This window comes from Oncorhynchus gorbuscha, linkage group LG10, assembly GCF_021184085.1.
Source record: "Oncorhynchus gorbuscha isolate QuinsamMale2020 ecotype Even-year linkage group LG10, OgorEven_v1.0, whole genome shotgun sequence".
In the NCBI taxonomy this organism is placed as follows: domain Eukaryota; kingdom Metazoa; phylum Chordata; class Actinopteri; order Salmoniformes; family Salmonidae; genus Oncorhynchus; species Oncorhynchus gorbuscha.
In genome coordinates, this window is record NC_060182.1 from 31,857,142 (window position 1) to 31,882,438 (window position 25,297).

General features: G+C 41.5%; 1 protein-coding gene across 2 annotated transcripts in view; it reads left to right on the forward strand.

The window, feature by feature from the left end:
• LOC124045880 (metabotropic glutamate receptor 4-like) overlaps window positions 1–25,297 on the forward strand; it is a 307,218-nt gene that overhangs the window by 215,441 nt on the left and 66,480 nt on the right. For both annotated transcript variants that reach the window (XM_046365644.1, XM_046365645.1), the window contains 3 exons: window positions 17,515–17,650; window positions 20,335–20,489; window positions 20,808–20,948. In XM_046365644.1, coding sequence (XP_046221600.1) covers window positions 17,515–17,650; window positions 20,335–20,489; window positions 20,808–20,948 — 432 coding nt within the window. The remainder of the gene's footprint in view (window positions 1–17,514; window positions 17,651–20,334; window positions 20,490–20,807; window positions 20,949–25,297) is intronic.

Here is a 25,297-nt window from a genome sequence, read left to right on the forward strand (position 1 = left end):
CCTTTGCCCGCGTGGTCATGAAGGAAGATAAGAACATGTCTGTATTTTCAAATGACCTGAAGTCCAAACAAAGTCATATCTGCCTCTGTTGGAAACATGTACAGGTATATGTCAGTGGCAGTCAGTGCTGTTTAAGATGAGGACAGGTTTTTTTCATGAGCATGGCCTTATTTCTATTACAGATTATTGGATGTGTCTCATCCATATTCCATTCACCCAGTTCAATGTATTTAAAAAAAAAAGTAGTTCACCTTTATTTAACAAGGCAAGTCAGTTAAGAACAAATTCTTATTTACAATGACGGCCTAAAGCGGCCAAACCCGGACGACGCTGGGCCAATTGTGCGCCGACCTATGTAACAGCAACAGGTTTAGGCCACTACATGATTTTCGCTATACCCGTCATGTGGTTGCTACAACCTAGCCTATGAATGAACGTTTACAACGTAGGTGCACACAGGTCGAGAGGTGACACATGGACAGACAGTGACATTCAATACCATCTTGCACACTATTGCCTGCATCTAGCTGATATAGGGTGTAATCATTAGTACAACAGTTTCTATTGGACAGATGTAGGTATGTTTATCTCCGTTTTGATCGGTTTGCTTCCGTTAAACGTTTTTAAACAGAATCGGCAAAATGAATACACAGCTGATCACGCGTAAACACTGTTCACTTTCATAGCAGCCACGTTGTATTCTTTCTCTCCTCTCATCTCTTCTCTTTGCTTGTGGACTTCAATGCACAACAGATCAGATGTATGTGACCAGGCGGGAAAACAATGTCCAAGCCAAACCGCTGCACACAGCCTACATCGTTGTCACCATAGATAAAGTAACATTGTAGTCAACATAGCTAATAGAATTAACGTGCTAGTAAACCCGCTACAATCATGCAATAATGTTAGTGTACAGTCAGCCCTGGTGGCAATAAATTAGTATTACCAAAAGCTTACCTTGACTTGGAAGAGTTCCAGTGTTTTGTTGGAAAGTCATAGCCAGCTAGCTAACATAGCATCCTTCTGAGCAGGGTGTTTCAGTAGGCTAAACTAGCTAACTGCATTTGCTAGCTATTTGCTCTCTATTTCTCTCTTGCTTCTCCTTCATTTTGGAAGAAAATAGTTTGTTCAAGACTGTTAAACTATTTTCTTTCTCTCTATTTGATTCCACTACTCACCACATTTTAGACACTGCAGTGCTAACTAGGTGTAATGTATGCTTTCAGTACTAGATATACAGTGGGGAGAACAAGTATTTGATAACCTGCAAAATCGGCAGTGTTTCCTACTTACAAAGCATGTAGAGGTCTGTAATTGTTATCATAGGTACACTTCAACTGTGAGAGACGGAATCTAAAACAAAAATCCAGAAACTCACATTGTATGATTTTTAAGTAATTCATTTGTATTTTATTTCATGACATAAGTATTTGATACATCAGAAAAGCATAACTTAATATTTGGTACAGAAACCTTTGTTTGCAATTGCAGAGATCATACGTTTCCTGTAGTTCTTGACCAGGTTTGCACACACTGCAGCAGGGATTTTGGCCCACTCCTCCATACAGACCTTCTCCAGATCCTTCAGGTTTCGGGGCTGTCGCTGGGCAATACAGACTTTCAGCTCCCTCCAAAGATTGTCTATTGGGTTCAGGTCTGGAGACTGGCTAGGCCACTCCAGGACCTTGAGATGCTTCTTACGGAGCCACTCCTTAGTTGCCCTGGCTGTGTGTTTCAGGCCGTTGTCATGCTGGAAGACCCAGCCGCGACCCATCTTCAATGCTCTTACTGAGGGAAGGAGGTTGTTGGACAAGATCTCGCGATACATGGTCCCATTCATCCTCCCCTCAATACGGTGCAGTCGTCCTGTCCCCTTTGCAGAAAAGCATCCCCAAAGAGTGGTGTTTCCACCTCCATGCTTCAAGGTTGGGATGGTGTTCTCTGGGGTTGTACTCCTCCTTCTTCCTCCAAACATGGTGAGTGGAGTTTAGACCAAAAAGCTCTATTTTTGTCTCACACATGACCACATGACCTTCTCCCATTCCTCCTCTGGATCATCCAGATGGTCATTGGCAAACTTCAGACGGGCCTGGGCATGCACTGGCTTGAGCAGGGGGACCTTGCGTGCGCTGCAGGATTTTAATCCATGACAGCATAGTGTGTTACTAATGGTTTTCTTTGAGACTGTGGTCCCAGCTCTCTTCAGGTCATTGACCAGGTCATTGACCAGGTCCTGCCATGTAGTTCTGGGCTGATCCCTCACCTTCCTCATGATCATTGATGCCCCACGAGGTGAGATCTTGCATGGAGTCCCAGACCGAGGGTATTTCACCGTCATCTTGAACTTCTTCCATTTTCTAATAATTGCGCCAACAGTTGTTGCCTTCTCACCAAGCCGCTTGACTATTGTCCTGTAGCCCATGATGATGGGTGATCAAATACTTATATCATGCAATAAAGTGCAAATTAATTACTTAAAAATAATACAATGTGATTTTCTGGATTTTGTAATTAGGAAAACCTGCAAAATCGGCAGTTTATCAAATACTTGTTCTCCCCACTGTATTCTCTGATCCTGTGATTGGGTGGACAACATGTCTGTTCATGCTGCAAGAGCTCTGATAGGCTGGAGAACGTCCTCCGGAAGTTGTTAGACTTACACAGTAATTATATGGAAGGGGTGAGACCCATGAGCCTCCTAGGTTTTGTATTGAAGTCAATGTACCCAGAGGAGGGCGGAAGCTAGCTGTCGCCCGGCTACACCATGGTACTACCCTACAGAGTACTGTTGAGGGTGCCGTAGACCTTCTTTGCAAAATAGTGTGTTTTAATCAGTTATTTGGTGACGTGATTATATTTAGTATAGTTGTATCTAAAAGTGATACCGTTTTAAATTTCTTACAATTAAACATTATCTGAAATTCACTGTGGAGGATGGTCCTCCCCTTCCTCCTCTGAGGAGCATCCACTGGTATATGTGTTGTATGCACTTGTTTACTGTGTCAATGTACTCAGCTAGCAACGAGGGTGCTAAGGCACATAACCTATTTTCACTTCATAGCTTTTCATGTCTGCCTGCGCTAGTTCCAAATCCCGTTTCTCTCTGTTTCCAAATGTAAATATCCCAGGCATAACAGAGTGCTCTAATACTCCCCTCTGTTTTCTCTTGTACCTAGAAGGTGTGTGCTGCCTCACTGCTCTCTCTGTATTCCCCCTGTTCTCCTAGCTACTCCCTCCTCTCCTGTTAGTACACCTCCCTGCTCCCTCTTCTTATAGACTCTAGTGTACCTTCCCCCTTTCAAGTGTACAGTCTGTGTTGTCTGTGTTTATTAAACATCTGCCTTGGTAGACACACTGCACACCGCACGCTACACACAGCTGCACACAGCACACAGTGACTGTAAGAGCAAATTCTCAAAGTTGTCAGCCATGTCATCATGCATCAACATAAATATTATTGTGTAACTGGAGCAGTATTAACTAGGAAGTACATGATCAGCAGCAGAGTAAGAGAGGAAAGGCAGGATATTAGTGTGACTCCCCATGGGCCCTAAAAGTGTTTGACAAGCAGGCCTGTGGGCACAACACAAACGACTACATTCTCCCACAGTGGTGGTGAACCCACGCCTTTACCACGATTCATTCCAGAGCTGCTGCCTCATATTAGCATGCACACCGAGGAAACTCAGTAAACCCTATACTGTCTGACAAGTCCTCTAGTGTCTGCCATTCCTTATAATACAAGCACACCTTCCCTTACTATCTGGTGAGGGCATACTGTACACATAGGTGCCCTTTTGGATTTTGTACATTTCTCAGTTCTAAAAGAGGATAATAGGGGACTTCTGAGAAATGGCTTTGGCATATGGATAAATATAAACAAATGGCAAGTTGGTGAGGTGAAATTGTGGTCATCCATGTGATTCAAATTAAAACCATCTTTTATACTAGTTCTCAGGGCAAGATTCAAAGCATTTATTCTAAGCAACAGATCATTACTTATATGAATCTCCTCAGAGATTAAGAAAATTATATCCATTGGTTACAACATTCACTGTGTTTTTATTAATTGCTTGACTATCTATCAGTCTTTCTGTCTACACGTTCATACCATATGACAGTGAATCTAAATGATTGGTCTGCAATGTGGGGGATTTCATCATAGAAGAGGGGAAAGAAGGAGAATTTTCCTAATTAAAACCTGTCCTGCAGCTAAAATTAATCTCGAAATGCATTTTGTGGAGAAGCAGGTTCCTGGAAGGTAGTCATTACCATTGGATTATTACCTTGCATAACTATAATAGCAGATGCATAATGAGGGAACGATCATAATTAGATCGATAAAAAGGTATAACAGTCTGTGCTGGATTTGTTTTCGCAGTTCAAAACTTAACTCCCCCTTCCAAACATCTCTGTAATGAGGAAATAATAAGAATACCTGCAGAACAATGAATACATATTATATTCCTACAATTGTACAGAGATTGGTAATGCATTGTAATATGATTGCAATATGATAGCTGATGAAGCAGGCATGCTAGCAGTGATTTTTTGTGGCAGTGATACGTTATGGAGTTTTGTGCCACAGACCCATTAGAGGACCCACATTTTTTTTAATGGTGTGCAGCCGTGGTTGGAAGCACAAGGGCATAATTATATGAAAATCACACCACACAAAAACAATACTTAAGTACAAAATTGAAAAACATAACAAGACCTACTAATTATAAATGTATGAATTAATTGATCAGTTATCACAAAAAAACTAAATATTTGTTTTGTTTAAACGTGTGTGTGCGTGTGCATGTGAGTGTGAGAGAGTTAGGTTATATGGAGGAGATTACTGAGTTGTTGTTACGCTCGTCGAAATGATCGGACCAAGGTGCAGCGTGGTAGGCGTATATTTTATCTTTATTAAAAATGAACTCCTAAAAACAACAAAAGGATAACGAACGTAACGTTCGGTAGGCTACACAGAGCTGTACAAAAACAACATCCCACAAAATTAAGGTGTCAACAGGCTGCCCACCCAAGTCACACCCTGACCAACCAAACAGAGAATAAAAAAGATCTCTACGTTCAGGGCGTGACCCCCCCCAAAAGGTGCGGACTCCAGCTGCAAACCTGACACTATACGGGAGGGTCCGGGTGGGCATCTATTATTGTGGCGGCTCCGGTGCTGGACTCAGAGCCCGCTCCACCTCTGGCTCCCCCCACTTTGGTGGCGCCTCTGGTGTGGGGACCCTCGCTGCAGGCTCCGGACTGGAGACCGTCGCTGGAGGCTCCGGACTGGAGACCGTCGCTGGAGGCTCCGGACTGGAGACCGTCGCTGGAGGCTCCGGACTGGAGACCGTCGCTGGAGGCTCCGGACTGGAGACCGTCGCTGGAGGCTCCGGACTGGAGACCGTCGCTGGAGGCTCCGGACTGGAGACCGTCGCTGGAGGCTCCGGACTGGAGACCGTCGCTGCAGGCTCCGGACTGGAGACCGTCGCTGCAGGCTCCGGACTGGAGACCGTCGCTGCAGGCTCCGGACTGACGCATGGAGCAGGCACAGGACTCACCAGGCTGGGGAGACCTACTGGATGCCTGGTCCGTGGAGCAGGCACAGGATGAACCGGGCTGTGGGGGAACACTAGAGATCTGGTGCTTATCCTTGGCACCACTCTTCCAGGCTGAATGCCCACTTTAGCCCGGCACCTCCAGAGCACAGGCGCATGTCGAACCGGACTGTGGGGGAGCACTGGAGATCTGCACCGCACCTTGTGGCTGAATGCCCACTTTAGCCCGGCACGTGCGGAGCGCAGGCACATGACGCACATGACGCACTGAGCTGTCACAGCGCACCAGAGACACAGAGCGCAGAGCCGGCGCAGGAAACCCTGGGCCGAAAAGGCGCACCGGAGACCAAGAGCGCTGAGCTGGTACAATTAGCCCTGGCTGGATGCCCACTCGAGCGTTGCACTTGCGGAGAGTTGGCTCCGAGTGCGCCGGGCTGTGCAAGCGCACTGGTGACACGGTGTCTGACCAGTAACACGCTCCTTGCCATGAGCATTGGGAGTTAGCTCCGCCAACCTCCGTGTGCCCCCTCCCAAAATATATTTTGGAGTGGCTTCTCAGGCTTCCGTCGATGACTTGCCTCCTCATATCGTTGCCGCTCCTCCTTCGCTGTCTCTATTTCCTCCTTTGGACGGCGATATTCTCCAGCCTGCGTACAGGGTCCTTTACCATCCAGGATCTCCTCCCACGTCCACTCGTCCTGTCCACGCTGCTTGGTCCTTCCTTGGTGGGATGTTCTGTTACACTCGTCGAAATGATCGGACCAAGGTGCAGCGTGGTAGGCGTACATTTAATCTTTATTAAAAATGAACAAATAAAAAAAAAAAAAAAAAACGAACGTAACGTTCGGTAGGCTACACAGAGCTGTACAAAAACAACATCCTACAAAACTAAGGTGGCAAAACAGCCTGCCTAAGTATGATTGCCAATCAGAGACAACGATAGACAGCTGTCCCTGATTGAGAACCATACCTGGCCAAAACATAGAAATAAAGAACATAGAGTTTCCCAACCGAGTCACACCCTGACCAACCAAACATAGAGAATAAAAAGATCTTTACGGTCAGGGCGTGACAGTAGCTTGGTTCATCAGGCTGACCCCAGTCTTCACTTGAAGTTATTGAGGGATAATGATGTTTTGGCAATGTGAAGATAAGAATACCAGAGTATGGTACCTCTTTATCTGATAGAGAATTGACTATGTGAGGTGTGGCAGATAAGAGGAAAAAGGTTATCGCAGTGTCTTGTGTTGTACATAATGTACTGGCCCAGACAATATTACAGTAAATTAGATTTGGGTCAATTATACTATAGTATAGAGTTAGGAGTCAAGCATGATGAACCAAACCACTAATCTTTCTGATGATACCAACACATTCCATAACTTTGCTGCAGACAAAATGAATATGATCTTTCTGGGAAAGCTTTTCATCAGTTAGAAGTCTGAGGAATATAGTGGATGTGACTTGTTCCATTTCATTCCCACCAATTGAGATTCTGGCTCTTTTATTTTTTGCAATATTTCTTATTCTTAATAGTGAATACAATGAAGTTGGATTTTCATACATTTAAAGATAAGTTGTTTATCTGGAACCATTCAGAAAATTTGGCCATGCCTGAGTTGGGTTCATTAATTAGTCAATCAAAATGATTTAGTGATAAAATCTAATTGGTATCATCAGCAAAGAAGTATGGTAAAAGACAGCAGCAAGGTCATTGATATAGATTAGGAATACCAAAGGTCCAATTATCAAACCCTGTGGCACATCACAGGATATCTTGGCCTGGTAGATGCACCCATATTTACATAAACAAATTGTTCTCTGTCATAAACATAACTATCAAGGCAATTATATGGATAATCATGAAAACTGTAATAATGTAATTTATAAATAAAGTAGTATTTCATGATTGAAGGTTAAATAAAATTAAAATAAACCGTGTCAAACACTTTGGATAAATCTAAAAATTTGCCAAGAGGGTATTCATTGTTGTTCAGGGCTGAAAAGATTTTATCCACAAGTTGCAAAAGAGCCTGTGGAGTAATTTTTACGAAAACCATATATGTACGCTTACAGAATATAGTGTTGATTTAAATGTTTCAACATTCTCTTATACACCAATTTTTCCAAGGATTTTAGAAAAACATGGTTGTACAGATATTGGGCGATAATTTGTAAAAGATATTTGATGCCCATATTTATAGAGGGGGATAATTTTGACATTTTCTAATCTTTATGCACAATACCAGTTTCCATAGCTTTGGTGAAGATATACAGTACCAGTCAAAAGTTTGGACACATAATAATTCCAGGGTTTTTCATTATTTTTACTATTTTCGATATTGCAGAATAATAGTGAAAACAAACTATGAAATAACACATGGAATCATGTAATAACCAAAAGAGTGTTATTTTATATCTGATGTTCTTCAAACTAGACACCCTTTGCCTTTGACAGCTTTGCACACTCTTTGCATTCTCTCAACCAGCTTCATGAGGTAGTCACCTGGAATGCATTTCAATTAACAGTTGTCTTTCCTTAATGCGTTTGAGCCAAATAATTAATTTATTTATTTAACCAGGTAGGCTAGATGAGAACAAGTTCTCATTTACAACTGTGACCTGGCCAATCAGTTGTGTTGTGACAAGGTAAGGGTGGTATACAGAAGATAGCCGTATTTGGTGAAAGACCAAGTCCATATTATGGCAAGAACAGCTCAAATAAGCAAAGGTAAACAACAGTCCATCATTACTTTAAAACATGACTGTCAGTCAATCTGGAAAATTTCAAGAACTCTGAAAGTTTCTTCAGGTGCAGTTGGAAAAACCATCAAGCACTATGATGAAACTGTCTCTTTATGAGGACTGCCACAGGAAAGGAAGAGCCAGAGTTACCTCTTCTGCAGAGGATAAGTTCATTGGAGTTAACATCCTCAGAAATTGCAGCCCAAATAAATGTTTCTCAGAGTTCAGGTAACAGACACATCACAACATAAACATCTCAACATCAACTGTTCAGAGGAGACTGCAGGAAGCAGGCCTTCATGGTTGAATTAGTGCAAAGAAACCAGTACTAAAGGACACCTATAAGAATAAGAGACGAGTACATTAGACCGGTGGAAATCTGTCCTTTGGTCTGATGAGTCCAAATTTGAGATTTTTGGTTCCAACCACTTTGTCTTTCTGAGACACAGAGTAGGTGAACAGATGATCTCTGCATGTGTGGTTCCCACTGTGAAGCATAGAGGAGGAGGTGTGGGAGTGCTTTGCTGGTGACACTGTCTGTGATTTATTTCGAATTCCAGGCACACTTAACCAGCATGGCTACCACAGCATTCTACAGCTATATGCTATCCCATCTGGTTTTCGCTTAGTGGGACTATCATTTGTTTTTCTGCAGCGCATACACACCTCCATGCTGTGTAAGAGCTATTTGACCAAGAAAGAGAGTGATGAAGTGCTGCATCAGATGACCTGGCCTCCACAATCTCCCAATCTCAACCCAATTGAGATGGTTTGGGATGGGTTGGACAGAAGAGTGAAGGAAAAGCACCCAACAAGTGCTCAGAATATGTGGGAACTCCTTCAAGACTGTTGGAAAAGCATTTCAGGTGAAGCTGGTTGAGAGAATACCAAGAGTGTGCAAAGTTGTCATCAAGGCAAAGGCTGGCTATTTTGAAGAATCTCAAATGTAGAATATATTTAGATTTTTGGTTACTACATGATTCCATATGTGTTATTTCATAGTTTTGATATATTCACTATTATTCTACAATTTAGAAAATAGTTAAACTATCGAAAAACCCTTGAATGAGTAGGTTTATCCAAAATTTTGACTGGGACTGTACGTTAGAGGCTCAGTAATCAAGGAAGACACTGATTTCACCAAAGAGGCACCAGTCTCATCATGACCTACTGCTGATATATTTAAGTTACCAATTACCTCTATCACCTCAGTTACAGTACATCAGGGGGATCAAACTGAAGCAGAGAAGGGAAATGTCCCTTAATGTAATCCAAGGAATTTCTATCATGTTTCAGGGAAGACCCAAATGCAGACTGTGTTGAAGTAACAATGTTTATTACAGAAACAGGGGCAGGCAAATGTCAGGTTAAGGCAGGCAGGGGTCGATAATCCAGAGTAGAGGCAAAGGTACAGGACGGCAGGCAGGTTCAGGAAAAGCAAGGTACAAAAATCAGGAGGGCGAGGAAAAAGCGAGATGGAAAAAGCAGGGGCAGGGACATCCGCTGGTAGACTTGAAGAAACTAGACGAATTGGCAACGGACAACAGAAAACACAGGTATAAGTACCCAGGAGATAAAAAAAATAGAGAATAAAAAACCTCTCTATGGCCAGGGCGTGACAGAGGGCATGACAGAATAGCTGTAGATGCCTTTTGATTGATGTTTTTACAAGTTTACTTTATTTGAGGATTCTTGGAATTAGTTAGTAAAATAAATAAAAAGTAAAATAAAAAATAAAATAAAAAAATGGATAAGGTGAATATATGTTTTCTTATACTTTTTGGTATTTGCAGAATTCAGGGGAGAGGAATTAAGAAATACACTTTTTATTCAACTTGTTTTTATTAACTGAGGAAACCGGTTGTTAACCAAGGTTTCCAGAACCCTTCTGCTGCTCCCTTACACCATTTAACTAAGGTGAATGCACCAATTTGTAAGTCGCTCTGGATAAGAGCGTCTGCTAAATGACTTAAATGTAAATGTAAATGGAAAGCAGTGGTGAAATACAGAATTGAAAGATGTGAGAAAAGTCTGGTAAGCAGACTCCACATTGGCCTGATTATAAAAATGTTCCCATTAAATATGATTAATCAACATCCTAAAGCGCTCACAATTACTTAATATATATATATATACTTGTAATGCTACTAATAATTTCCATCTGTTCCAAGGAGATAAATATCAGTATAAATTATTCCTGTATTAGCCACATTATTCAAATAATTTGTTAAAAATATTGATGATCTGGTCACTCTTGTAGGCTTATAGATGGGGGATACAGATAGCTGTAGTTTAAAGTATTCAAAAAGTCAAGATGTCAGTGACTGGTTCTCACTTTTAAATACGTTTATGTTGTAATCACCCAATAGAAAACACATTTTTGCTAGTTTCAAACTTGGATTTGAAGCTATGTCAGAATTCGGTGGCCGATAGATGCATATAATTACCAGTTTTTTACCACCAAAAAATTAACAGGAGGGAATTTAGATGAAAAGAGATTTAACATCATCAGATGTAAGTGCGAGGTCCTCTATTACAAAGAATTGAAAACATTTATGAACAAAAATGGATACTCTTGCTCCCACTCTGGATGTTCTACAGTGGTGAACAGTATTGTAAGGAGTCATGTCATAAAGCTTGTCTCTTCAGTCAACCATGTTTCTGAAAGGGCAACAATGGAAAATTGAGAGAAGACAGAAAATGAACAGGGTGGTGATGATTTTTATGAAGAATGCGAACATTCAAATGAAAAGGTAGAAAATAAGCTTACCTTGGAATTAGATACACTGGTTGTTAAATTGCTTAACATTATAGTAATCACAAGTGATGGACTCATCTCTGGTAAATGTCAGGTCATTTGAATCTGGATTAAAACAATCATTATATTTATAGTTCTCTTTATTAATATCTAATGGCTTGAAGACCATGTTGTCAGGGTTGATATCGTGCCCAACTGAGATACACAGTCACAATCATCCAGAGTGGAACAGAAAAATAGAACTGCAAGCCTCACATGTCCAATACGGCAATACATTTGGGTTAATTTGAATCTGGTTTTAAAAGATGTATCAATAGGGGTGCAATTCTTATGGAATGCACATTGACACAGTCCACATAACACCACTGAAGACTTCAGAGGGTTATGACATTTAGAGCGATGTGTGTTTTTGGTCATGAGCTTAGGTGAACACATGAACACATGAACAAAGTAGAATAAATGTGTGTGAATGTGTTTGTGTGTGTCAAATCAGTTGACTATTTCGGAGTCACTTACAATAGGCAAGAGAGGGGGGGGTGAACATACAGCTAATCATACTTCAGGTATGAGATTTTGCCTTTTTTTCATTCTTCAATTATTCGTGGCAACAGTTCCTTTTTTTTAGGCATACCTTTTTTGAGAAGTCTTCATTGATAAAGATGTTGGTTCCCTACAGGCCTTTGGCTCTTCTGAGAATATCCTCCTTGTCTTTGAACCTGAGCAGTTTCACCATTATAGATCTGGGCCGTCCATTGGGGAATAAAGTTCCATTCCTTTGCGCCCTCTCTATCTCCATGAGTTTAGGTGTCACGTGTGCTCCCTCTCCGGCCTCTAGGTCATCAGGCTGCTCATTATCCCACACACCTGTCACCATCGTCACGCGCACCAGCGCCTCATGACTCTCACCTGGACTCCATCACCTCCTTGATTACCTTCCCTATATATGTCACTCCCTTTGGTTCATTCCCCAGGCATTGTTATTTCTGTTCCAGCTTCATGTCTGTGCGTTGTTTGTGTTTCTTGTTTTGTATTAATTTCCGTTCCTTTATGTATTCACTCCCTGAACTTGCATCCCGACTCTCAGTGCAGAGAGTTGATCTTCCAGGGGTTTCTTGCCTTGACATGCAAAGTCTCAGACTTTACGTCCTCAAATCCATCGATTAAAATGTTATTGCACCTAGATTGTTTTTTGCGGTAGTCTCCTTTGGAAGAGCGCTTGTCAAGTGTTGTTTGGAAAATGCAAAATCCTCAGACATGGTGCTTCTCCACCTCCGACTGCGTAAATTCCAAACTTTGTTTAAATTCCATACATCCATAAACGGATGAAACATTTTTTGGTGAAATACAGAAAGTTGCAGAAAGGACTTACATATATTTTCCTGCAGATCTATTAGATCTTTATAGTGGACCTCGACTGCTTTCACTTTCTCTCTCTATCTCCCTCCCCTTGCTCCCCTCTTCAGAGGCTAGGCCGCAGAAAAGCAGCAGTGAAGTGAAGAGGGAGCGGAGAGAAGGGATAACTCTCTATCTCCTCCACAGAGCATATGGTTAGGGACCCTGGGACTGAGACACCAGTGAGGCAAAGACGCTCTTAAGATGGATAGAGTCTCCAGTAATGACAAGGAGAGGTGCTATAGCATTCCTCTAGATCTTGCAGAAGTAAAATTTCCCATGAGTCTACTGGCTACATACTGTATATAGAATGAGACAGCAAGATGGATAGACAAACCTACCAGGAGAATTAGTTTAGACTGGGTTTAATTAGTTGGAAAAAGTTTACAGGGTGGAACAGAGTAGGATTGGAGATGGACAACAAGAATGTGGGATGGGAGACTGCATAGAGTGGGGCCCTGAATGGTGATTGTAGGTAGTCTATAAAACACTCCCTAATTTCCTGTCTCAAGTAAGAATATGCTGTAGATGTAAACCCACAAATGGCTTTCAATCTAATGTGGATGGTGTAGGAAAGAATTGTAGAATCATGGATCTGTCAATATGACGATAGCTGGCCATACAAGAAACAGACATGAACCACATTATGAGTAGGAATAAGTCTCTATTTTTCCAGAGAAGAAAAATAAATGATCCAGCCCAGTGACTGCATGGGCAGAGTACTGCCAGCACCAGATGCTTCATCTAGGCCTATTTGTTGTCACGTGCATGGCCAGCAAGATTAGAACATTCACCAGGGAAACAAATAGTGATACAAATCCAGTGGTTTAGCAATACTGCAAAATCAAAGAAAAATCAACTACTTGTACTATACAGTATGTGGGAGTAAAAGAACAGCCATTGCACGCCATTGACTGAGGACTGGTCCATGCCATCAACTGGAAGTGGCCCTTTGCACCTATGAGCTAGCCTGTCATCACTGCCATTGTTGTCCCCCGCTACTTGTTTTTTTCTTACTTTCACTTTCCCAACCTATTAGTCAGAGCTGGGGCGCAGCTTTGTTTTCTGATCCATTGTGAGGCCCTGGCAGCCATTCACTGAACCAGAGGGTATTATTCTTGCATTGATGATACAGCGGGCCGGCTTTGTATGAGTCAAGAGAGGCGAGTTCATTAGCATGCACATAGACGCTGTGGCATTTTGGCAGGACGACAAAACAATTCTCCTGAAATGTTTCTCGGGGAATTAGAAAGCCTTGGCTTGTTTGGTATCCAATGGACGTATGCTGGAGCTCGCTCACTTTCTTTCTGCTGCTGGATACCAATGCCTCAAGGCAAGGTTTGTTGCTCTCTTTGGGGACTTGTAAGTGTATTGGGTGTGTGTAACAGTATTGCTTCCGTCAATCTCCTCACCCCAACCTGGGCTGGATCCAGGGACCCTCTGAACACAACAACAGTCACCCACAAAGCTTAGTTACCTATTGCTCCACAAAAGCTGAGGCTCTTGCAGAGCAAGGGAATTAACTACTTCAAGTTCTCAGAGCGAGTAACGTCACTGATGGAAACGCTACTAGCATGTACAGCTAACTGGCTAGCCATTTCACACCGGTTACATGTATCTAGTTTAACACGCCAGATTAGGAATGATCAGTATGGAATTAGGTTACATGGGTTTGACTGATTTGTATTTAGATGAAATAGCACTGGTTTCTATAACATGTGTGCTGTATGGGTGGGCTGTTTTGGAGTTTTGATCAGATCACTATTCATTTATTTGCGACAACAGTCCGTTTTTAAATGTTTCTGAAGGCCCACTTAATAGTTCTATGAGTAAGTGAAATTCCTTGAGGCATTTGGATTTATACAGTACACAATATAAATAATGCTTACTGTGTCAGAAAGTATGAAGTTGAAGCTGCATATCAATTAAATGATGCTTTCCCAGTAAGGAAGGCACGTGTCTTTTATAGCTAAACAAAAATGCTGAAGTTAAACAATATTACATGTAGAGAATGTGTTCTTAATTGACGTACCTGGTAAAATAAGGTAAAAAAAATAATACTAAATTGCAACTATTCACAAAATGTATCCAGTGCTCACCATTTCATTTTGGGTATACAGTGCCTTGCGAAAGTATTCGGCCCCCTTGAACTTTGCGACCTTTTGTCACATTTCAGGCTTCAAACATAAAGATATAAAACTGTATTTTTTTGTGAAGAATCAACAACAAGTGGGACACAATCATGAAGTGGAACGACATTTATTGGATATTTCAAACATTTTTAACAAATCAAAAACTGAAAAATTGGGCGTGCAAAATTATTCAGCCCCCTTAAGTTAATACTTTGTAGCGCCACCTTTTGCTGCGATTACAGCTGTAAGTCGCTTGGGGTATGTCTCTATCAGTTTTGCACATCGAGAGACTGACATTTTTTCCCATTCCTCCTTGCAAAAGAGCTCGAGCTCAGTGAGGTTGGATGGAGAGCATTTGTGAACAGCAGTTTTCAGTCATTTCCACAGATTCTCGATTGGATTCAGGTCTGGACTTTGACTTGGCCATTCTAACACCTGGATATGTTTATTTTTGAACCATTCCATTGTAGATTTTACTTTATGTTTTGGATCATTGTCTTGTTGGAAGACAAATCTCCGTCCCAGTCTCAGGTCTTTTGCAAACTCCATCAGGTTTTCTTCCAGAATGGTCCTGTATTTGGCTCCATCCATCTTCCCATCAATTTTAACCATCTTCCCTGTCCCTGCTGAAGAGAAGCAGGCCCAAACCATGATGCTGCCACCACCATGTTTGACAGTGGGGATGGTGTGTTCAGGGTGATGCGCTGTGTTGCTTTTACGCCAAACATAACGTTTTGCATTGTTGCCAAAAAGTTCAATTTTGGTTTCATCTGACCAGAGCACATTCTTCCACATGTTTGATGTGTCTCCCAGGTGGCTTGTGGCAAACTTTAAACAACAAGTTGTATGGATATCTTTAAGAAATGGCTTTCTTCTTGCCACTCTTCCATAAAGGCCAGATTTGTGCAATCTACGACTGATTGTTGTCCTATGGACAGAGTCTCCCACCTCAGCTGTAGATCTCTGCAGTTCATCCAGAGTGATCATGGGCCTCTTGGCTGCATCTCTGATCAGTCTTCTCCTTTTCTCCTTGTATGAGCTGAAAGTTTAGAGGGATGGCCAGGTCTTGGTAGATTTGCAGTGGTCTGATACTCCTTCCATTTCAATATTATCACTTGCACAGTGCTCCTTGTGATGTTTAAAGCTTGGGAAATCGTTTTGTATCCAAATCCGGCTTGAAACTTCTTCACAACAGTATCTCGGACCTGCCTGGTGTGTTCCTTGTTCTTCATGATGCTCTCTGCGCTTTTAACGGACCTCTGAGACTATCACAGAGCAGGTGCATTTATACGGAGACTTGATTACACACAGGTGGATTGTATTTATCATCATTAGTCATTTAGGTCAACATTGGATCATTCAGAGATCCTCACTGAACTTCTGGAGAGAGTTTGCTGCACTGAAAGTAAAGGGGCTGAACAATTTTGCACGCCCAATTTTTCAGTTTTTGATTTGTTAAAAAAGTTTGAAATATCCAATAAATGTCGTTCCACTTCATGATTGTGTCCCACTTGTTGTTGATTCTTCACAAAAAAATACAGTTTTATATCTTTATGTTTGAAGCCTGAAATGAGGCAAAAGGTCGGAAAATTCAAGGGGGCCGAATACTTTCGCAAGGCACTGTAGGTTCGCTCAGAATTGCTACACAATTTACCTTGTCTCATTGGCAGCCCTATAAACTGAATGGATGAGTTTTCGTGTCTTAGATCTTCCCCTTGTGGTGCATGAAAATATGTTTTAATACCTTGCATTCCTCCTGCTGTGAAATATTACACCTGCACAATTTTAATCTTGCATCCAGACATCCATAAAATGTCCTGAAGACATGATTAGGATTATTGTTGTTGGTTCAGGAGAGAGCGAAACAAATTCTCCTTGGCTTTGGCCTACTTTCAGTTGAAACGGAGAAATAAGAAAGAGGGTGATTCTAAGAATGATATGCCAGACTAGCTTGGGGAGAAACTGAATTTAGATAGAGGTTTACTGTATCTAAATGCAGATGCCCTTTGCTGGTTTTACCAATGTAGTTATTTCTGATTCCTGACACGTGTTCTATACCAATACTATACCAATACTCCAACCTACTATTTAAGTAAAGGTCCCCAGGTACAGATTTTTAACTGTTTGGAGGGAGCCCCAAGACAGATAATCTCTTCAGCTTTTGTTCATGTCTATTTTCTCCAGTCTATTGTTAAGAACACTATTTTGATGATTATTCCCTATTGGAATTTGGTCTCTAAGGTCAGAGTTTACCGTAAAGCAATTCTTAGTAATTGGTATCTGGTCCCCTTAGCCGTACAATCGTCCATGGGTGTCAAATGTATAGTCTATTCAACCCCCTGATTTCAGCCTTGATTTAATGTTTTGGAATTATGCATGGGAGGAAGGAACAACAAACATAAGAAAGAGCATTTAGGTCTGCCCTTCCCTCTGAAGGGTGGCAGTTTATTAATAACCTTGCAGACGTCTCATTTTGGTCTCCCTGTGCACATTTTTGTTTAATAAAACTCTTAAATATAGAAGTTTATCTCTTGCATCCAGCATTTCTCCACACCTTGACCAGTTTTCAATTCCCAACAATATAATAGGGGCGGCAGGTAGCCTGGGGGGTAGGGGGGTAGGAGAGTTGGGCCAGTAACCGAAAGGTTGTTGGATCCCATCCCCGAGTTGACAAGGTAAAAATCTGTTGTTCTGCCCCTGAGCAAGGCAGTTAACCCACTGTTCTCCAGGCGCCGAAGACGCCAGTTAAGGCAGCACTCCGCACCTCTCTGATTCACCTCTCTGATTCAACCCCGGGTTAAGTGCGGAAGACACATTTCAGCTCAATGCATTCGGTTGTACAACTAACTAGGTATCCCAATTTCCCTTAAAAAACAACAACAATAAAAAACAATTGTTCTAACATGTTTTTCCTCTGTTTTGGTTGCAGGAGGTGTGTGCATCTCTCAGTCAGTGAAGATACCACGGGAACCTAAGCTTGGAGAGTTTGACAAGGTAATCCGTAGACTGTCAGAGAACCCCAACGCCCGGGTTGTCATTCTCTTTGCCAACGAAGATGACATTAGGTAAGTTCAGTTGACTGTTACAGGAATGAAAAAAAGATTAAACTAACTAAATGATGGCAACAGAGTAACTCAATCCATCTCAGTTTCTGTTTAATGACGCAACATTCATAATGTTTGCCCATTGGTATAAATGGCTGTAAATGTGTTAATTGTCCTCCTCAGATAACATCCCACAAATTCAGTTAGCTTTTTACTGTAAGCTATAACAGCTTTGTTTTCATTAGGTGTCCACAGTGTAATGGATGTGTGCCAGTTTACATTTAATACATACAATCTAACTATATGTAGCATTCTGATCATAATATGTTCTTCTCATCTGTTGTATATATTTCTAGATGACAGCTATTTCCAATCTGCTGCATATTGTTTAATTCCCTCTAGGATGACTGAGGAGCATCTTGATCAGTTGGCATGGGGTGGCAGTTGGTGATGTGTTGGTGATGTGTGTAGGTGCAAGTGTTGCAGCTAACCATTATGTTCTACAGCACATTCCAACATGACCTAGTACTAACACAAGCATAGAATATACAGTACATATATAGCCTAATGTATGGGTTTGTCCTCCAAATTGATATGATGCAACATTTGCCATCTGTCTGTCATTTGATACACACATAGAATCATAATAATTTCACAATACAACATTGCAGTGGCTTATGGTATGTAAATATGAACACAGGACTTTTGTTGAGAGGTGCATAAGAAGAGAGAGAGAGAGAGCAAGAGCCAAAACCCTACACAATGTATTGCCAATTTGATTTCAATTTGACCTATCCGGTGAACTTTTTATATTCAAGAAAGTAGCAATGACTTTAAAATGTAATTTGTACTCACATATATAATAAATAATGTTAACTTATTCCAAGAGCTTGGTGAGTAGAATGCATATTGTATAATATCCATCTGCCCTCAGAGGCAATACACCAAATGCAGGGATTTTGAGGTTCTATGAGGTAATAGGCTTAAAATAAAAATTGGGTTGCTGAGTCAAGTAACACATACAGTATAAACCAATGTGAGAAGTATCCAAAGGCAATATATTACAGTAACCAAAGTTACCATGAAATAACTTTTCCCTTTCTTTACCCTGTCCTATTGTTTTTGCTCAAAAGTACAAATGTGTGGAAAGGAGTTATACATAGCATTAACCTATAATTACCATATACAGGAGGAGCAGTCAACATTAGTCAGGTATATATTCTTCTTAAAGGATTTAGGCAGTGATTTGAGGAAGCCGTGGATGGTGGATGACCAGGGCAGACGTCCCAGTGCTCATTGACTTAATCCAAGCTTGATAATGGGTAATAGTGTGGATATACAGTAATTACACAAAGCCAGGGGGATTTCAGCCCAGTATGCCTGCTCTACCCTTGAAACCAGTCAATGTAAGTGTGCAGCCACTTAATAAAAAAAACTACAATTAAGAGTTTTCAGCACTCAGGCTATAGAAAGATGCTTGAGCAAGAGTGGCCTCATTCACAGGAGAAGGATGTTAATGCCATCATGCATTTTGTCCTAAACATAGACCTTCAGTAATTGAGTGATTTCATGATGAGAACACCTGGCGTTTATGTGATGAACTAGATTGTCCTGTAAACGACCTTAAGGGGGGTTTGCAATTGACAAAACAGGCACCCTCCCTTCTCCTTACCTTCAGGAATATGTTCAGGAATATCTTATTTTGAAGGATGGTACAAGTTGCCATGGACCCGCACAAAGAACCATTCTCAAGTGAGGCAAAAAAGGAGCATATGACAACATTTTCATAGTGTACTGTAGGTTTTGTTACGGACATTATTGTCTCCTGTAAAGCCATATGGGAATGTTGGGGCTCAGAATAACCATGTTTATTCAGTGAGAGGTAGAATAAAGGTCAATATTACTCAAACATGCATTACTTTCAGTCTCTTCATTCTTTGGATTGGGTGGTGAGGAATAAGGGTAGCAGAGTAACTCAGGGGAACACTGTTATTGTACCTGGCTGTTGTAGCGACTGTGTTTCCAGTACTACGTCTAATATATCCTGATTGCCTAGCCACTTTTACCCCTACGTACAAATTACCTCAATTACCTCAACTACCTCGTACCCCTGCACATTGACTCTGTACTGGTACTCCTTCTATATAGTCTCATATTTTTTTTGTATTTTGTTTTTTTGAATTTGTCTTATTAACTCTGCATTGTTGGGAAAGGGCTCGTAAGTAAGCATTTCACAGTAGAGTCTGCACCTGTTGTATTCTGCGCAGGTGACAAATGCAATTTGATATGAGTACTGTGGTCCTAGTGGCAGCAGAATGAATAATTAATACAGAGCCTGGTAGAACAGCAGGGAACGCCGGCTGGCTCATCATGGTTGCTTCTTAATTAGCTCTATTACCAGGGAGGGACCAACCTTGGAGTAATGTGGCAGCACTGGCAGGCTGGGATGGGTGTTTGCTAGCCTGCACCATGAAAACTCCACAGGGTGGCCTCTGTCACAAGCAGGGATGGTGGCAGTGTTCCAACGGTGTTCTTCTTTAGTGTGTTGTGCTGGTTCTGGGGACCCACGGGGTTTGCAGTTAGGCTTTTGTCCATGTCCAGTACCAACACACTGTTTTCAACTAATCATCAAGGCCCTTGAATAGGTGAATTATGTATATAAGTGGCAAGAATTGTATTGTATTCTTTCTTTTCCCTTCTTATAGGCGGATTCTTCAAGCAGCTAAGAAGGCTAACCAGACAGGACATTTTATATGGGTGGGGTCAGACAGCTGGGGGTCTAAGATCTCCCCCATCCTGAACCAGGAGGAGATGGCAGAAGGGGCTGTCACCATCCTACCTAAACGGCAGCCTATCCGAGGTATCGATGTTATACACACTATATAATGTCCTTTATTCCTCATTGTTCTAAATGCCACACAACGGCAGGTCAAGTGAGGATTACATTTCTATCTATTTTCTGTTGTCTATGACAATGTAGTCTAATACAGCGTGATGTTTCCATATTAAACACTGACACACTGTAAACAACAACAGGATAAGAACACCAGTGAGATGAAAGTACAATGATGAGGTAGTGTTGGAAAAAAAGAGTTGATAAAGTCATGTCACCGTCAGAAAATCCAATGCACATCGCTGCAGTATTTCAAATCCAACTGTGCCTCTCATTGATCTCTAGGGTTTGATCGCTACTTCATCAGCAGAACTTTGGACAACAACAGAAGAAATATTTGGTTTGCAGAGTTCTGGGAAAACAACTTCCAGTGCAAACTCAGTCGACATGCTCTGAAGAAAGGATCCGGCATCAAAAAGTGCACAAGTAAGAATAGGATGTCCTTGTTTGCCATAGCCTACTCCTACACACATTCTGTTTATGACCTCACAGATACAATCGCTAGTTTTAGTATTCTGAACATGTTTTGGTTGATGTGCCATTCCATCTATTTGAAATACTATGGTATTCTAAAATGTACGCCCAGGTTGCAGGCAGGAACTTTGTTTATTCAAATATGATCAATTATGCAGAATATAATAATCATCACTATATTGCACTTAAGTAACTAGAGGAATGCAGAATGTGTTTTGAAAGTGCAATGTCAACAAAATAGATTGGTTGTATTACAGATCTTGGCATTTGTTTGTACTTGAATGTAAACCTATAACCCTTCTCCAACAGCCTTATGCATTTACAGGGATGTAGGTTACCGTAGTATGAGCTAGTGTACATTTTAGGTAAATGCAATGTAAATGGTAGGATCCTCTTGTTCCGTTAAACATGATTAAATGTGCCCATTTCTCTACGTCGCCAAGTTCAATCTGCACTGCAGTACAATAGCAATCACCAAAACTGGGCTATTACACAAGTTGAAAACACAATCAATAGCAAATCCAATCAGCATATTGGAGACAGGCTCCCAGGTCATTCAAATCAGTAGGCACTCCAAGCCTGACTGTCTTTCATTTCCCTGTACAGATAACACAATCTGCAGGGTTCTAGTCAGTCTAGACAGGACTGAATCTGGGATTGGTTGGATTGTGAAGCTTTGATGGTTGACTCCTTCCTACACGTTAGTCTCTTGCTTTCATCAGCTTGCTACGATAGTTTTGGGAACCGATAGGTTTCCTCGCAACAGTTGCATGACGTCATGATGTCACAACTCTATACATCAGGGGCCGAGAACTATTTGCAGCGGAGACTGTGTATTAGAACAGAAGAATTGTCACGGCCCACTTTTTTGCAGGTTCAGTTCTTGGTGATCAAAGGGGATCCAAAGAGAGTGGCTGAGAAACATATGTACTTTATTTAATGCATAAGTCGGGATGTACTGTAGAGCTTGTGTTACACTTGACAGCCTGATGAAAGACATTAACTTAATGCACTAAATTAGCTGTAAACATGATCCTGCCACCCACTCAAGAAAACACCCTTATGATATTTTCCCATGGAAAATGGCGGCAGGCAGCCTAGGGCTGGGGTTCCCAAATTGTTTTGCTTTGTGACCCACCAATTAAGGTGTCTTTTGAGTCTCAACCACACCGTAAGGGTTGAGTTGTGAATAAAAATATGCAGACCAAAGACAAGTTTTAAAAAATATGTCTTTGTAGCAGAGCAAAAATGTAGCAGTTGCAAAGCTAATCTCCTGCAATTCCACACATCCTGCCATGGAGCTAAAATAAAATATTGCTGTTTTATAGCCAATTTCCTGCAATACTAGACATTTTGCCATAGAGCCGAGATTTATTTTGTTTGTTTTTAAGCAAATGTTCTACAATTCTATGCATTTTGACATGGCTAAATGCTGTGTTCTTATGCTTAAACATTATATCAAAATCAATGCGGGCCTGATTGTCTAGCTTTGATTGTAAATTCTCAATGATTTTAGGCTATTATTGAACAATATATACAGTAGGTCCACTATCTTTTCTACATACTTTCTATTTGGTTTTAGCTGAAAACGTTTTTCGATGTATTTTCTTTTTTGCAATGTCATCACGCAACCCACTTTGACTCTTGCCGCGAGCCACAAGTGGGACTCGACCCACAGTTTGGGAACCACTGGCCTAGAGGTCAAGAGTGTTGGGCCAGTAACTGAAAGGTTTCTGGTTTGAATCCTCAAAGCCGACTAGGTGTAAGGGGTGCGTAACTGGTGGCAGGGAAGTCAAATGCAGGAGAGCAGAACTTGGGGAAAAGCCGGAGCAGTTTAATATATAAAACTAACGGCATACAAAACAACCAACACATGGGTACTCAACCTGTAGCGCACCAGTAACACATAGCACAAGTACTTACAATAAACAATTCCCGACAAGGACGTAGGGGAACAGAGGGAAAATATACAACATGTAATTAGGGAATTGAAACCAGGTGTCTGTGAAAACAAGACAAAACAAATGGAACATAAAAAATGGATCGGCGATGGCTAGAAGGTCGTCGACCACCGAACACCGCCCGAACAAGGAGAGGGACGGACTGACTTCGGCGGAAGTCGTGACCCTAGGTGAAAAATCTGTCAATGTGCCCTTGACCAAGGCACTTAACCCTACTGCTCCTGGAAGTCCCTGTGGATGCATCTTGTCTATGCCACTCTGCCGCTCTGTCCTTGCTCAACCATATATTTATGTATATATTCTTATTCCATTCCTTCACTTAGATTTGTGTGTATTAGGTAGTTGTTGTGAAATTGTTAGATTACATGTTAGATATTGCTGCACTGTTGGAACTAGAAGCACAAGCATTTTGCTACACTCGCAATATCAGCTGATAACCTTGTGTATGTGACCAACAACATTTGATTTGATTTTATAAGAGTGTCTGCTAAATGACAAAAATGTAAATGTCAACCTTAACCATGTCATTAGCTGATAATAGAGCAGCCTCAAGTGTAGTATATTAGTCATTGGTAAACTTGAGGGGCTCCGGCTCAAACCAATGTCCTCCTGTCATGGTATCAGCCAAGCAAAACATAATTTTGATAACACCCTTTGGTGCCAAAGCAGTGTGTTGCCACAACGCTTCTGAAAATCCTCGGGTCCACTTATGTGAAAACTGACATTACTGTAAAAAGCATACTCCTAGAACCACAACATACCGCATTCAGCATTGCCATGTGAGGATCTAATTTACAAAACAAATGAATGGTGGTTCGTTTCCTAAATGGTATAAAGGAATAGAACAAATGTAAGCTCTTTGTTTATTTCATCTCATTCAGCAAAATGTTGAGGAGCTTGACAATTATGCAATATTTTATTATTCATAATCCAACGCAAGAATGAGATTTACAATCTTGGCTCCAAAATGTCACACGGGGCCTGAAGAAATCCAGGAGAATGCAAAAATAATGACAGTGCATTAGTATTAGCAAAACATTAGTCAATTAAGCCAAGACGTAACTGTAAGGTCTCTGCACATACCAATGCCTTATAGATGCTTTCAAACAGACTAGCCTCCTAAGTTTAAAGAGAGAGGATAGTATTCTCTTTGTGTATACTGGTTTCTTTCATCAGTTGTCATGGTGGCGGCTCTTGAGCTAAATTGCAGCAGTTATTTTTTTCTGCAGTGAGTGTCCCCAGGAGCACTGTAATTTCGTACAGGAAAGAGTTACAGTATATCCACTCTACTCAGATCCTCCACAACCACTATCTATTCTCTTTCTCTCTCTTTCATTTCCTTTTTCTTTCTCACTCTTTCTTTTTCTCTCTCTCTATACCATTCACTATATTATATTTCAGGGGTGGTTTTGCGGTACAATTGTCCTGGCCCTCTGTAAAATGGTTGATTTTCTCTAATATACAACATGATTTGAATTAATTAACATCCTAAATGAGAGTTTGCCAAATCATCAAATTTGAGGGAGAGAGGAGTATTCTCCTGTGATCTGTCTCTGCTACAGATATACACTACAGGACCCAAAGTATGTGGACACCTGCTCATTGGACATCTCATTCCAAAATCATTGGCATTAATAAGGAGTTGGTCCCCCCCATTGCTGCTATAACAGCCTCCACTCTTCTGGGAAGGCTTTTCACTAGATGTTGGAACATTGCTGTGGGGACTTTTCATCCACAAGAACATTCGTGAGGTCGGGCACTGATGTTGGGCGATTAGGCCTGGCTCGCAGTCGGCTTTCCAATTCATCCTAAAGGTGTTCGATGGGGTTGAGGGTAGGGCTCTGTGCAGGCCAGTCAAGTCCTTCCACGCCGATCCCGACAAACAATTTCTGCATGGGCCTCGCTTTGTGCACGGGGGCATAGTCATGCTGAAACATGAAGGGTCTGTTGCCACAAAGTTGTAAGCACAGAAACATCTAGAATGTCATTGTATGCTGTAGCGTTAAGATCTCCCTTCACTGATATTTTACCCAAACATTAAAAGCCAGCCCCAAACCATTATTCCTCCTCCACCAAACTTTACAGTTGGCACGATGCATTGGGGCAGTTAGCGTTCACCTGGCATCCGCCAAACCCAGATTAGTCCGTTGGACTGCCAGATGGTGAAGCTTGATTCATCACTCCATCACTCCAACGTGTTTCCACTGCACCAGAGATGGTGCCACGTGCATGGCAGGGTGCTCAATTTTATACACCTGTCAGCAATGGGTGTGGCTGAAATAGCCGAATCCACTAATTTGAAGAGGTGTCCACATACTTTTGTATATACAGTGTATTTCT